At 40.9% G+C, this 16,455-nt stretch overlaps 1 protein-coding gene across 1 annotated transcript in view; it reads right to left on the minus strand.

The window, feature by feature from the left end:
* ANK3 (ankyrin 3) overlaps positions 1-16,455 on the minus strand; it is a 306,368-nt gene that overhangs the window by 51,518 nt on the left and 238,395 nt on the right. Inside the window, exons 29-31 of the mRNA XM_053948490.1 lie at positions 11,309-11,415; positions 4,150-4,374; positions 909-1,063 (exon numbers count right to left, since the gene is read on the minus strand). Of these exons, the coding sequence (XP_053804465.1) occupies positions 909-1,063; positions 4,150-4,374; positions 11,309-11,415 (487 nt within the window). The remainder of the gene's footprint in view (positions 1-908; positions 1,064-4,149; positions 4,375-11,308; positions 11,416-16,455) is intronic.

The following is a 16,455-nucleotide window of genomic DNA, read 5'->3' on the forward strand; positions in this document are numbered from 1 at the left end:
CCCCCACAGATACCTCCCAGAGCTGCCATCCACAGCCCCATCATTCCCTTCACATGCTTTTGCTGATCATGAAAGAACTTTCCTGCAGCTTGTAGCCTATCACACTTCGACTTACTGGAGGTTATCCAGGGAGAATCCTGTGGATAAACCCTTCCACAAAACCTAAGTTCACACCAAAAACTGTTTCATTCACACTCAGATGCAAAGAGCTTGAGCAATGGTTTATCAGCCCAAGTATTGAAAAATGCTTGCTAGGAAAAAAAAGCAGTGGTGCCAAGGAATCACTGCAGCCCCACAGCCTGGCTTTGCCCACGATTTATTTTCAGGGACCATCTGTGACAGCATCTCCTGATGGATTTGTACAGCTGGGTCCCCTCATCTTCAGGGACTCTCACATCAACAGCAATGCACAAGCAAAACAAGGGAGCCAGACTTCCCAGATGGGCATCAGGAAGGCAGGTTGTGTACTTGTGGGAGGCAATCTCTAACAACACCATTTGAAATAAGAATGCTCTAGGGGCCAAGCTCTGTGTCTGTGGGAAGGCCCCTATAGAGCTGATATTTACACTTCATCGTTGGGTTGGAATGACCTTCCCGTGGCCCTGCCTGAGCAGCAGAGACACGTGTACCTCCAGCTGGGTGTTATTCTCAAATTCATGCTGGAAAGCAACTGTGCAAACTCTGCTTAAACTTGGCAAGACTTCAGACCAAAATTCACCACTCATTTCAGGATGTCTCCAGGCCACTGCAGAACAGTTTCTCCTTACGCTCTTTCCATCAGTTTAATAAGGAACACACACTGCATTCCCTGAAGTCAGACATCCCCTGCACTGTTTTAGTTTGCTTTAGTCAGCCCGTGTTAGCAAGCCTTCACAAAGGCAAGGCTAAAGCTTTGAGAAAATATTTACCTTCGTCCATGCCATTTAGTATTTCAGTTAAGTCTTCATGTTTGCTGTCATACTGGTGCTCTTTCCACGTTTCACCGTTCTCACTTCGGAGCACGATCAGTTCTCTTTCCTTGCCTCGCATTGATCCAAAATGCGGGATTTCCACTATGACAGGGCTAGGGAAAAAGGAACCATGTTATTTTTAACCCTATATTTCCTCACTGCCCTCAATTTCCCATAGGTCCTTAAGAACGCTACAGTCATTTTTTAATAGTTAACACTGTTACAGTAAAAATGCTTTTAAAATTGCCAAAGCTGCACAATCCTTAATCATTTAAACTATATTAATGGATAAATCAAAAATACTAATATATAGTTTGTTTTTAGTGCAAATCTTTTGAAATATCTGCCTCCATAAAAAAAAAAAAAAGTGACAACTTTTAGTAAGGAGAGTTCTCCTTGCTCATTTATCCCAGGGTGTAGGTGATCCAACCTGCCTCCAGCACACACAGCACTGCTGACTTTTAGCTGGCATTAGCATCGTCAAAGTTTGGATTCGGCTCAGAGAGTTTGAAGGGACAAAGTCAGTTCAGAAGCATTCTGTCTATCCCAGTGCATGCAACAGCCACTGACTGTAACAGGAACCATGCATTTATGCAGATTTTGAACTTCAAACTAAGTCCCATAGTTTTCAAAGCTCTCCCTGGCTCTCTGTTGATGCAGCTCCTGTGAAATAAAATACTTTTTCTTTAGCTCCACTTTCTGGTTCTCATGCCCAGCATCACAGCTGCAACTTCTGCACAGCAAGCATCACCAGGGAGTCGTTAGATCATTTCAGAATGGACTTCCCTGGGTTGAACAACATCATGACCACATTTATATTAGTTACTGTCAAACATTTTTGGGGGAAGGAAAGGGAATGAGAGGATGGTTAATAATACACCTATGTCACCAGACAAGGTACCTTCAACAGAGGACTGCAAGTGCATTACTGAACAGTTTGTATGAACAACCAACAGAAACCACCATTCACTTCATGTGCCATTCCTCAACAAAACAGACACTGTTGCCAAACACTTCACAGGCAGGATATGCATTTTAAAGTATGCTAAGACAAACCGACTGAAATCACACAGTAAGTGAACATTTATGGATTATGCAGCTTTAAGACATTTAAATAGACAGTATCATTATTTTCCTACAGAGGTTGTAAAGGGTTTAACTGCTTTGTAACAACTTGGTCAAAAGCAGCATCACATGATGGGAGAAGGGTGCAGCATTTCTGTGGTACTGTACATCTGCCAGGTGTTGGGTGCATTAACCAATCCATCACTTGAGCATGAAATCACAACAGCCATCATGGGGAAAAACGAACTAGCTTGAGGCCCAGTTTGCACATTAAATTCCCAGGGAGAAGAGTTAGTCTTTTTTTCCCCATGAAAATAATAAAAATAGTTTAATTAATATATATATTAGATGCTTTTAGGAACACCCAGTCTATTTTTCAAGTCTCAAGTCCTTTAACAAAAAAAAAAACCAGGAATGTAGCTGCTCTCTCCCATTGTGTACAGCAAGAAAACACCAAAAATTCAAATACATTGCTTAAGATATTTACTCTCTAGTTCAAAAAGAGCACAAGCTGAAAACTAAAGCTGTAGTACAATCTTTGCAGGCCAATATTTCAGATACTGTCTCTGTAAATATTTAGAAACTACACAATTTTGTGCATGACATTTAACAAGAATACTCAGTGAGAAGGTATTGAACAGGTTTGGAACACCAAACACTCACCAATATTTTGAAAACCCAATGCAATAAATTTCACAATATGGTTTGAAAACAACAGTCAAAAACATACGGAAACATCCTTACATGTTTAGACTATACACAGCGGTCCCTTTGGGTAGCATACTTCTCTTTGTAAATTTATTTTAACAAGATGCCTCTTGCAGGTTGAAAAGGCTAGTATTTCTCCAATCTTGCTGAATCAATTCATTCACTTGATAACATTTTTTTCTGAATAGTCTTTCATAAATATTGGACTTTATGTGATCACATTTTACAGATGCTCTTCCCAAAGCAGTCTCACTTGAGGCCTGTAAATACCTTCTCTACCACAGGGTTCAACTTAAAGGACTGCCACTGTGTATTAAAATGTATTTAATGCAGTAGAAACACTTCAAATTTAAAGAATTACAAAAGCACAGAAGTTATGAAAGCAGAATGCTGGCAGTGAATTTTACATGCCTATAAGCACAAGGTAATAGCAGAGCTATATTAAATCAAGCCACTATGATTTTCTTTCAGTGACATAAATCAACTGAAAGTTTTAGGAAACTTAAAGAAAATAATGGGATTAACAAAAAATTGGAAACAAAAGAAAAACTGTAGACATTCTGTATCTTTTCCGTACATATCCTACCCAATAAATTTTGTTCCTTGTGGACCAAGCTGCAGGATTCGGCTAACCATGCTCTCACCCTCATTTAGAGGGGGAGGACTTTTAGGAAGATGCAGTTTACTGAATAACATCCATGCAGCAGGAAGAGAAACGAGAAGGGGAAATTAGGAACAAGCTGTCATTCCCGACAGAACCAGCAGTTTATACCAGGGTGCCACTCACGGTAATGAACAAAATTTATAATTAGGAAAAAAAAGGCCACATCATAGTGGATTGTTTCCCCTATTTTAAGCTTTAAAAACAGTCAGTTCCTAGCACTGGTACTACTTGTACCACCACTCCACAGCAGGTGCTCCACCGTCACTCCAAGTGGTTTGGCTCCACAAGACAGAGACAGGCAGCTCCCAGCAACTCCAGAGGGAGCCGTGCACATGCTGGGAACAGAGCTCAGTATCTGGGTCCCTGTGGGTGTCTCTAGACAATTCTTTGTGATAGTGCTGTTTCTCTAAATACTCTACAAGCAGGAGGGTCAAAACCTGCTCTGGGTTTTCAGTGTGTGACACCTCCTGACTTCAAAGGCAGGGTTGCATGAATAGATGGGGATGGGACCTGGCCTTCCCATGGGTTTCCTTACCTTCACCTCCATCCTGCAGTCATCAAAGAGGCAAAACTCTCCTTAAAATGCAAGGGTTCTTTACAGAAGGAATGGCAGGTTGGCATTTTTTTAATGTTTTAAGTTAAGTAGCCTGTGCTACGAGCTCGGATGAGGGAGAGTCAATGTTCAACTACTTAGATCCACAGGATAAAGGGAACGAAAAGTGCGACATGAGCATAAACAATTAAACTCACAGAACAACTCACCCTAAAAACTGTGCCCCTGCTGGCCCCATTTCTACAAGCCGGCTTGCCAATCCTTCTCCTTCAACCATGGGTGGTGGGCTGGCCAGTTTGTGCCTCTTGACCAGGCGGCAGGTGATGCGGGTGGGCGCCGTGCACTTCCGCGGCGGGATGATGATCCTCATGCCATGGTGCCGACTGCCCCTCATGGAGCCCCCGCGTGCATCCACCATAAAACTAACCAGGAAACTGCACAAAGAAGAAAACACTTCCGTGAAAGTCGTCTCGAAACAAGCAGAAGATCAGCAAAAAAAAAATCAGCAGACACAGACTTCTAAACATTAGAAAAGTCATCCCGATCCCAGCTAAACTAAAAAGAACATGAAGATCCTTTTAAAACTTGTACTTGCATGTTAACTACTGGTTATCAAAAGCAGGAATTACTAAAGCTCTAGTAACATCATGGTGAAATGACCATGTTCTACTGAGCAATTTGGATTAAAAGGGTACACAAGTAGTGTATTAGTAGGGGTTTGTTAGAATTTTAAAACATCCCTTTGTTGCTGTTAGCTCTATTGTCCACAAATGAGAGTAATTAGCCTCACATGCATAAAGCAACCAGACAGTGTAGAAAAAGGAGAATCAAAAATGCTTATTATTTTAGGAACCCCATTCTTTAAAACCTTCCCTCTGTCTCATTTGCAAATATTCTTGATGGCTGCCAGAGCAAGTGCCAGCATAATGGGTGAGAGTCCAGGCTGCTAAGGGCTCCCCTGATGGGGAAGGTAAGTGATGACTACCAAGTACATAACTTCCTTTAGGCTGTTGGCTCCCTGGAGAAAATCATGCCATTACTTCTCTTTGAAGATTAGATTCATTAGCAAAAAAAAAAGAGATATGAAAGAAAAATTGCACTTGCTAGTGTCATTCCAATGCATAATTTTCCATTTTTTCATAAGGGGGTAAGAAATTATATTTGTAAATGATGAGTGGTATATTTTTTAATAAAATCCTTTCTATTAGCATGGGAATAATTAAAATTAACAATTCATATTAGAATAGCTTCAGGTAGAAGATGCAATAACAAGCTGGTATCAAGAGGGACACAAGTTACCAGCTCAGTCTTGAAGCCAGTACAGATTTTGTTTGTTCCTTCTGTATGACAGACACTGACATAGCTGACACATCTGTCACGTGGCTTCACTATTTTCAAGGCTGTTGCCAAAGCTTCCAGCTTTTAAGAACTAAACCTTCACATGACTAACAGGTGAATCCATTCCATTTCCTGACTCCTGACAGAAAAGTGAACTAAGGGTGTCAGCCAGTAATCCAGGGCATTGAGATGGTTCTTGGAAAAAAGCCCCCAAGTGCTCTGAAGTAGGACTGGGAATTTGTGCTACACAGTTCCATTTGCTTTGAGACCAGCAGGATATCCACAGCAGCAGCTGACAGGCACTGGCCAGGCCTGCAGAGAAACTGTATTCAGAAGTCTGGCCAACATGGGTGGGAAAAATCTGCACAAAAGCAGGAGAGAAATCAACATTTGGTATTTAGTGATCTGCAGGAGAGAAGTGAGTAGGGATACCAGCTATAAATATGGGAAGTATGATGGAAATGTTGTCCAGCTGAATTCCAGATCAAGAAGTTGCTACATTGCCTTTCTTCAAATTAAAATCCATCAGTAAAGATGGGGAGGTAAAACTGCTCTCTGAGATGACCCTAGCCCAAATTTACAATTTCTCATGCGCCAGACACTTTACAAAATTGAGGCATGATATTTCACAGTAGTTTTCATACAGAAAAACTGTATCCATGTTCCATGTTTCTCTCCTAGGTAAATGCACTGTACACTCCAACAAATCCAAATGTTGCCACTAGGGTATCCCAGCTCCTCACCAGAGGAATTGTATCAGCAGGACAGGATCTTGGCTAACCAAACACTTTCCATAAACATTAGACCTGTGTCAGAACCAGTATGCTCAATCTTTAAATTATATACTCTATATATAGTGATTATAATCTTAGTATTTATGGATGCTTAGCTGGCCTTTTAGAAGCATGCATGGTTTCTGTCTGCAGAGCAGCTGGGGCCCTCTCAGACTGGAAGTTTGTAGGGTGGAGGGATGCCTGGCTGGAGCATCCCCAGGGCTGAAGCTGCAGCAGCTCCAGGGAGGCACAGCTGGTCAGAGCACCATGGAGGAGCCCTCCTGGGGAGCTTGGCAAGGCTGGGCTTGGCCTGATGGCCCAGCACAAAGCAATGTTTTAGAGAGCTGCCCATCATGTACATGGTTACTGGCTTGTTAAGCCACCTCAGAATTAATAATGAAAAGGAGGCTTTCATCTAGTGCAAAAAATGCCAAAACTTACACTCAAATAAGATGTTGTCTTCTGTATCCAAACTATTTAAATGATGGAAAGTATGTAAGAGTGAATTGCCAAAAATCTCTAGGCACCTAAATCAACTGTCTTAAATTCATAATTAAAAAAAAAAATAGAAGTTAAAACTAAGTACCTACAAAAACCAGTCCCTGAGTTACCAGGGATGTTTAGGCTGTAGATTTTAAGGTCAGTCCAGCCTCAGCAACCAGGAGCTTTGCACTGCTACTGCACACTGCTCACAGCAAGGGTAAATAACCCTTGGCATGAGCCTGTGCCCCAGGGCAGGAACCAGCCCCTTCCAGCTTCGGTGTCTGCACCACACGGCAGCCTCCAGCACAGACAAAACCTGCAGCACAACCTTGGTGCATATTGCTCCCAGAGAAAGGCAATCACTGTCAGCAGCTTATTAATGAATTATTTCCTTGTTTAATTTTCCGATTAGTAACTTACCATGTAAAACAATAACAACAATTCCAAACAGTATTTCATGCACTTTCTAGCTAAAAACATTAGTAGCTGATGCTTACCTAAATTAATGTTGCACTAATAATGGAAACTACAGTATGACCTCTAAAACACAACGCTAAAGGCTAATGAGCATTTCTACTTGGATACATGGAAGGGATGAGGATGTGGTTGGATGCACTACAAACATCTACACACACTCTGTGGGAAAAAAAAAAGTTTAAAAAACAAAATAAAATGAGGATTCACAGAAAGCACTGAGTTATCACCTTGAATCATACTGGGGGAGTGGAGAGGAATAGCTGCAAAATAATTTAGAAAGCAAATGGGAAAATTAATGTAAGATAATTAGAGGCAAGCAACAGAAAATATCAATAATAAGTGCAAAGAAAAAGTAACAATCAGAAAAACAACAAAAGCAACATGTTTGAAGGCCAGCCTTAGAAATTATTTAGCTTTTGCTTCACATATTGTGACATATGTCATAGAAAATATGCTACACATGGAAAAAAAATCTGAAAGGGAAGCACAACTCTGTAAGTTCTCTGGAAAATGCAGAAGCACAAGGAGAAAAGCATTTGCTGTTTACTTAGTTGGCAGAGAATTTATTGCAACACAACTTCTTCATTGAATTCCAAAAACATGCTCCTGTGTGCCATGGAAAACCAGTTCTTGCACTTTTCTAGATCAGAGTTTATTTTTCTAGAGCAAGAGTTTTTTTTCCAAAGCATGATGTTTAAACAGATGTGTGGCAGGAGGCTTGAAAGGAGTATCAGTCCATGCCATCCATAGCATTGCTGTCAAAAATTAGTTCTGTGTGTACAGCAGGTTGGAGTAAATTATATACAGTTCATATAATTTAAACTACATATAGTTGATATCATTTAAAGTACAGTAAACTATAAAGAATATGATTTATTCCACTTTGCAAGACTGGATCCAGTATTTCTGAGTTTTTTCAATATTGGAAGGCAGTGTGGCACACTCCTTTCTTTCAGCTAGGAAAATGAAGGAGTTAAAGGCAACACAAAGAGAGAACACCCACATTTTACTTTGGGAAAGCTGCAGGAGTAAGTTCACATCTGACAGCTGAAGGTCATTTTGGTGAGGGTCTCTACCCTTCCAAAGGCCTCAAGATTCATGATGTATTTCAATGTACTGCTTACAATGGACCCTGTTCAAAACATATGCTGGCAAAACAACTTATCTGAACTCTAGAAGAAAAACATAAAACATTCTCTTGGCTTGAAAAAAGGAAAAACCAGAAGAGTTGAAATCACTGCCAACAATTTCTACTTTCTTCTCCTTTCCCTGATACATTGCTGGATCTCCACATCCTGCTCCCAGAATTCCCCTTCTGCCTGGGTTAGGAAATAAGAACAAACATTGATGCTTTCTCCTGACAGAGGGCAAATGGGGAAAGAGTGACCCGAGGCAGCAGTGGTGCTCCTGGCATGGCACATGGGGGAGCCCTGGGATGGTGGAGATGGCCAAGAGCACTGGGGTCAGAGCCTGGCCACAGGGCCACCACGCCACGAGGGCTGGCAGCCCCTGCCCCCGGCCACGGACAGAACTGGGGACAAAGACAGGGATGAGGCACCCCAGAGAAGCAGAAAAGGATTTGCTGTCCAGGAAAAACCGGCAGAAGAGATGTGAAAGGTCATGGCCCTCTGCATATCAGATGTGCTGAGGTGCTGGAAGATTAGAAGGGAACATCTGTTGATTGCCTCTAGGAGAATCAAACAGGATGTTATAATATGGGGAGACAACCGAAAAGTAAATAAGCAACAAGTGAGATTTGGGGTTTTTTTCCCCTGACAAAGGAACTGAATCCTCAGAGCATCACTTCTGATGGATTTTCTATGTCAAATAAGTAATGTAATGGGTCGTAAAAGCCCTATATGTCTGGAGAATATTTTGGTTTATGCCCATCTGGAGAGCTGTATCTGTTTGGAGGATATCTGTCTGCTCCCTGCCACCCAGCCCCGTGGTTTGCTCCCCTCTGGGCAGCAGCTTAGACCACCTCTGCATTTGAGAGGGCCCATGTACCAAGGGTGCAGATCTTATGTGAAAGCCCCCATCTCCACACAATATATGTTTTGGAGGGCTGGAACCACTGGTGAACACTCTAAAGACCTAAGGGCAGGCAAGTATTGTTCCATAGGACTGGCAGGATGAAAGCATCAGACCTATCTTCTATCAGGATGAAAAGAAACCAGAAAATTTTAGATGAATCAGTGTAACCCAAATTACCAGGGAATATTCAGGAATAAATTATTTAATAATCACTCTATAAGGGCCTAAAGGATCAAGGTAATTAGTCAAGAGATTATACCTTTCCTACCACCAGTCTCAAAATAAAAACGAACCAAAAATATAAGTGGCAAGAGCAATTAATGCCAAATGAATTTGAATTCCTTCTTTGATGTGTGGAAGTACTGCCTGGGTACCTCAGCAAGCAATGGAAGTAGAGCACAGATAAGGTAAGTGCAGGATCACCTGAGAAGTTACCTCAAAAGAGATACCATCAATGCTTTCCTGTTACACTGAAAGGGAACTTCAAGGGCATATTTCACTGTGCTGTCCTCTCACAGGTACTAGGCTAAATGTCTTCACAATTTCAGCACAGAAAAAAGGTCCGAAAGTCTTTGGAAAATAGGATCAGAATTAAAAGCTCTCTTGCTAATAAATGGAAAAAAGGAGCTGGAACCAGCAAACTCATATACTATAGAGACAAATGCAAACAGAGGGGAAAAACCAAACACTTAAACACAATACCAGTAAAAATTAACCATACTTCAGGATTTCAAGAGAGAGACAAGAAATTCTAGCAGATCACAAACATTCACCAATAGAAACTGAAATTACCAAAAGGATAACTCCCGTTGTGGGACTGCTTAAGTGTGCTATGCGTCAGACCAAGGAGGTGGAAATCCTGGCTTACAAACAAGCTCTGGTCAATGAGGGGAGAGCTGGGGCAGAGCAGCAGGAGTGTGCTGGCATGGGGAAAGCACCACCTAGGAGGGTCTGGGACATTTCAGTCTAAAAGCAGGATTACATGTCTTCAGACACAGAAAACAATTGTTAAGAGACCAGTAAGATATTGTTCTCCATGCCCACTATGGATATGACAGTGGATATCCACTATGGGCAAGAAATAGAAGCCTGCAGCAATGAAATGTTAACCTGAGCATTAGGGGAAGAAATTGTATAACACAAGATAGTGGACCCCTGAAGCTGGGGGCCTATAGAATCTCTTATTTTTAGCGATTATTAGGACATTAAACATCTTTCAGGAATGGCTTGGCTGCATTTTATCCCACAGCAAAGGAAAGGGTTGGGCTACCAGCTCCCTGAGGTCCTTTGCCAGTGCACCATTCCATGACAACCAGAAGTCTTCAGCTTTTCATACTGTAATTATTGACATTTTAATGCTAGCACTGGCCACGTGCAGTGTTTTATCAGCTTGGGACCTAAAAATCCACTGTTGTATAGATCTGTTCAGCAGATGCAGGTGCAGATGTGCATCATGGGACTTTGTAGCTTTCGATTTGTGGGGCTTGCTGTATTGGAAATGAAATATTTTGGTATGTGCCACACTCATTTTTATGATAAGAATGTAATTAGTCACAAAATGAGGAAGTAAATTAAAGCGGATATGAGATTTTATGTCCTGATCTCAAAAACTAAACAACAAATATTTACACTAGACAATGTAATAATATGCAAAGATTACTTAGACATTCATTTGCAAATTTTTACAATACGCATTCAGACATCACTACTACTGCATTTAAATCAAGTCTGTGTGGCACTGTCAAGAAGCACCTAAATTACAGTGATGACTCATAAGCAAACAAATAGCACCACTAAAATCAAACTACAGATACTGGAGACTAGGCAGGAGCTTGAAGTATAAACAAGAGACCAAATTAAAGCCCTCCATTTATTCCTCCATGAAAGAACAAAAAGCATAACATTCTATCTCTGATTTCATATTCCAAATAATTTAACACAGTGCAAACAAAATAATTTATGACACTTAAAACAAAGCATAAGCAAAAGAAAAGCAAAACTGGACTCTTAAAGAGAAGCCTGCGGGATCACAGTGTTTAGCCATTCGGACAATTAAATGCAGAAGCAAGTTTTTGGTTTGATATTCAAGAATTTAGACTGACTCCTGTTATTAAGCACCCTCCTTGAAGTCAGTGTGAATTTTGCCACTGGCTTCAAGCGGAGCAGGAATAGACATGTTATCAGCCATTACAGCAGGCTGTGTTCTGCACCTAACAATACAGTTCCACATCTAAAGATAAAGGAAAACTGTTAAGTGACCTACCCAGAATGGATGGGACTCGAAACAAGGTTAACATTGTCCAAGGTGTCTGCAGCCCAGCTATAGTGCCTGAGAGAATCAGAATCAAACTCCCTTTGAAACGTCAGGTGCTACAAAACAAAACAGATAAACTGAAAATTAAAATTGACATTAGAAACACTTGTCTTAAATACAAGCTTGTTAATATAATTACATTAAGTTTAGATCTAGTCCTTTCCATTTAACAGTGCTGATACCTCCAGGGTTAAATTACTGGACATCCTGTAACAGACATATGAAATACACACACAAACTCTTGTCTCTTCAAGCATTCTTTTTGCCCACTTTTTGCCCTTCCTTCAGTTTCAAGAATGTCTCTCTCCCCAATCTTTACTTACTTTAATGTGCCAGGTTAAAAATATTGAAAAAATAAATATTACCATTTGTACTGCAGTCATACACCATAGGGACAGGCAGTGTAACACCACCCCTCGGAGGATGCCATTGGATAGATCCTTATTCAAGCAGAACCTGGGAATAACTTCCCTGGGAGTTTCACTGAGGCTGTGAATGCAGGAGGAGGCTGGTTTTACACAACCAACATGGGCACTGTTTTGTGGAGTGCCACTGCCCCTACTCATCTGGACAGAAATAGCTTTAACCCTGTGAGGCTATAATTAACTCCCCCCTCGGACAGACTCTGAGGTGTGACTTGTTTCTCCTGCCGCCCACACACATGGACACTCACACACCCCTCAAACTACAAATCCTCCTACTGGGCAGCAAAGCTATTCCAGCAAAATACTTGTTTTCCTTTGTTTCCCTAGCCTTGGGAAATGAAACCAACTAAATTTCAAATACTGTTTCCCCCTATTTCCAGGGTGATATGAAAGCATCTCCCCAATTTAAGAAGCACCGTCATAAATTACATCAATACAAGTAAGTCAAAAAGCAACACACAATCTTCACCCAAGATGGTGTTAAAAATGTCAGTGTTTCCTGTAAGTAGGTTGTTTGCTGCTTAGAGGCAAATGCAGCTAGAGAGAGCAGCCTGTTTGGACTGAAACCTCATGGGCTGTTTTCAAATCTAATTCAGTGGGTTCAAGTCAAACCAGAGCCAAATGCAGGCTTCTAAAATCTTATTATTTCCAGCTGGGTTTTTTTATATGCTGACACATGCTGGTAGTGGAAATTAATTATTTTGAATAGAAATATCAGCATTAGAAGTAAATCTGGCAAATTCAGTCACAAACACACAAAAGTACTTCTCTTGAGAATCTTCCACAAGATAAGCAAGCAGAGAGTTGTTGTGTTGCTGGCCGGAATATGCAACACTCCCATCATTCTGGGTTTCCAAAAAACTGCACTCTTTAGGCTTTTCTTTCATTAAAAATGAGGATCCCAGGTTTCCTTCCAAAAACTACTGACACTGTAATTTACTGCCCTTTGACAGAAACCCCTGGAGAGTGCAGCTTTGCTCTGTCACTCCTGGCTTGGTGCCTCCTCCTTTCCCTAGTTCAACACTTCTACGAGAGATCTTTTGTTAAACTGTGTCCTGTAACAGATGTACTTGAGACCTGACAGTTCAACAACAATGGAGGGCAAACTTGCATATGTTAAACAGCAAAATACACCATCAGACATAAAAGGTAAAATGCATGCTGTCAAAACAATGACAATTAAGCATCCCAAGTGGACTTAATTAGTGCCATTTGAAATATGTGTCATAATTTAGTTTAATGGTTTTCTTAGTCTTTCCAATAAGATACTAGGGATTCTCCAACATTTCCTGGAGAGCCTGTGGTTTAGGCAGAAAAGCCAACACTGTGGATTTCTGCTATTCCAAATGATTTGTAAGAGCTCACACTGAGCACGTTATTACTTTTGATACCAAACAGTGTAAGATTCAGATGGGTTGTCTCAGGCATTGTAAAAATTTAGATAAACAAAAATAAATTTGTTATTTTGATCAGTGATAAACTTTATCATCAAAAATAGGACAAAGCAAAGAAACACAAGAAATGGGCTAAAAGGAACAATACAATTTGGTGTTTGTCCCTGAAAGGCCTGCTAAGCTGTACAGAGTCACTGCACCGAGGCCCAGGCATGCACCAGGACACACATCAACAAATAAATGTGGGGTCAGGTTTCCTGTAACAGATGAAAAATGCTTATGCTCCCTTAGCAGTGGGATATGGAAAACTAAGCACAGAGCCATATAAATTCCATGGAAATACCATCACTCCAAAATAATCTGTGCTAGACAGAGGTGCTCCTGCACCCATGGATGTGCTCTAGGTCTGCCTACACACCTAGGTGGGGTTCCTCAGTCCAGCTCCATGTCCTGAGTCACGGTCTGGACACCAGGTGACTGGGTTTTTTTAAAGCATTCCTTTCTGACTGAGTGCAGTCAAACAGATCTTTTGGATATATGTAGAGCAAGCAAAAGCCCAAAGTCTGCAGCTAATAATTTTGGTGGAGAAACAGAGTAGGAAAAGCTGATAGCTGGACACACTCATCTTACACACAGCACACATCTGTGAATCTCATTTTTTCAGCCTGCTGAGGTGCTGGATTTTCCATGCAGGCAAAAAAAAAAAAAAAAAAAAAAAAAAACAAAAAACAACAAACCTAAAAAAAAATTAAAATCTTCCCGTGTAAGTTGCAATATAAGCAGTCCAGAAAATAGTACATTGTCAGTGACATTAAATCACAGGATCCATTCTGTGTTTGGTCAGGTCCCAGTGTTCCCTCCCTGGACTGAGGGAGATTAAAAATGCATTGCTAAAGGGTGTGGCAGCCTTAGATGCAAATGTGTGTATAAAAATACTGAGGGTTCTGCTGGGAAGGATCCTGCTGATTGCATAACTGAATATCCAGGCTGTGTAATATCAAAGTTCAGCAAACAGAAAAATTTATGCTTCCTCCCAGATGAATTTATCCAGACTGAAGTGATTCAGCAAGCTGCTATTTAATGGACAGCCCAAGTCATCCTGCCTTTGGCTGACTAAATTCAGAGGTTGATGTAAATTATTCCATGGAGAAGTCATTTGGATTTAGTCTGAGTTGCTGCATCCAAGATAACATGCCAGAACACAGAAATTTTAACTTTGCTCCAGCCAGGTTATGAGGTATAGTGTGGGCTGGATTCAGAGTTCCCTGTGAACAGGGTCAGCAATAAACCACCAAATGCAAACAAAGGAGAATATCATGACTTCTAAAGAATTTTTAGAAACTCTTCTCTAACATTCCTTGTGTTATGCTGGCAGTGAGGTTCAGTAAAGAATGGTTTCAAATCTTCCTCATTTGACTCTTTCCAGTCTCCCAAGTCTACCAGGGATCCTGGGGAAAGGTGATGGGACCTGCTATCTTAACCAGACCAAAGATAGGCAAATGTTCCTTACTCTTTTACATACTGATGTTTGTGATAAAATTAATTCCCAATAACTGACTTTGCTGCTGCCATGAACTCCAGACAGGTTCTGAGCTGTACAAAAGGAAAGGAAATGGCATACACAGACAGGCAATGGATCACTCTGTTTCAAAGTAGTGTGATTCCCAAAATAGCTTTAACTCCTCTCAGTTCCCAGATAGACTTTCAGAATATTGGCTTCAAACTACAAAGATCTTTGTTCCTGTGAATCTCATTGGTGGAACACAATAGTGCTTTTTCCCCCCTGCTTTCTACTGCCATAGCAGAGATTATCTACGAGCCCATTAATGTACAGAGGGATGAGGAAGAGGGGCAAGGATATTCTCCATCTCCCAAATGCACTTCTCCTGTTTCAGCCAAAACCTAGGGCTGGGCTGGGCAGAAAAACACAGGAATTCCAGAGGATGGATATATTTTTGTCAGGATATAGAGGTTTGGAGAAGTCATGGCAGAAAGTTTCAGTTGGTCTCCCTTTCTCATGAAGATAGTTTGCTGTTTTCATATTTGTTTTGCACAGAATCATGGCTTTACTAACCTCTCAAGACAGGACTGTTTTTTTTTTTTCCCAGTACCACATTCTTTGAGAGTTGTTAAGCATAGAGCTGGTTTTAAGCCTTATTATGTGCACCCTAGCTGCTCAACCCATGCCATCTACCTTAATGGGAATCACGAACATAGCCAGAATCATAAAATGATGCAATATATTCTCAGACTGAAGAGTCTTCCTCTCCTCTGAAATTTACATCATATCAAGAACACTTAATGAGGTCTTAGTATTAGCAGGCATCAAAGCAGCTTTAGGTGCTCAGCCCTGACATAGACTTTCCAGTGCCAGTAGTTGCAGATTTTGTTTTATGACTTCAAACCAAACAAAACCACAAAATCACTGCTATGCAAGCTTTGGAAACTCTCCTTAGATGGCTGTTGCAAATTAAGGTTATTGGAGGTTTACAGCATCCCACTTAAAAGTAACAATCTAATAATAAACATTCTGTTGCTAAACAGAATCCAACTTCTGCCATTCTCATAATACTACCAGAACTGTGTGTAAAAGCTGTAGTAAAACTGGATGGCTTATCCCACAATAGGATTTACAGACTAATACAATCAAGGTTTAAAATGTACAAGTCTTGTTCTGTGGACCCTTTTCCCCATGAAAATATCCTCTGAGATCAATAACCCCCAGTGCAGGAATGCTCTGTGAAAACAGCAGCAGAAAAGCTCTGTTTCATTACAATCCACCTTATGCTTTTCCAGGACATAAACAACAGTTCCACTCCACGGTCCTTTCCAAGTAAGGATTTTTATGAGAATTTTTATCCAGCTTCCTAGCAGGTCTTTGACTTCTGTGTATCAAGAAACTCTTGATAAATTCAGTTAGATTTGGAAATCTGAAGCAAGTCTACCGAGGAAAATGCTGAGGAACTCACAAACAAAGCATCCTGTACTCAATCACCCCCAGCTTTTGGAAAGACTTTTCCACGCTATAATCAGGTCAAAAGAAGCTGCTTTTGTCATGTTAGTCATTGCACAAGTGTTTGGAAGATATATAAACTGAAGAGTCTATAACAGCTTAATCTTTACAAGGCCAAATTCTTCCCAAGAGTGAAAAAACAAGGACAGCAGCTGGAGTCCCCTCCATGTGGACAGAACAGGCAAAGTATAATTCCCAGTCTGTGCAGTACAAAGGTTGCTTAGTGTAGAACTCGTTGCTCCCAGTTTATCAAAGCACTCTGAA

Source organism: Vidua chalybeata, chromosome 8 (genome assembly GCF_026979565.1).
Source record: "Vidua chalybeata isolate OUT-0048 chromosome 8, bVidCha1 merged haplotype, whole genome shotgun sequence".
Classification (NCBI taxonomy): domain Eukaryota; kingdom Metazoa; phylum Chordata; class Aves; order Passeriformes; family Viduidae; genus Vidua; species Vidua chalybeata.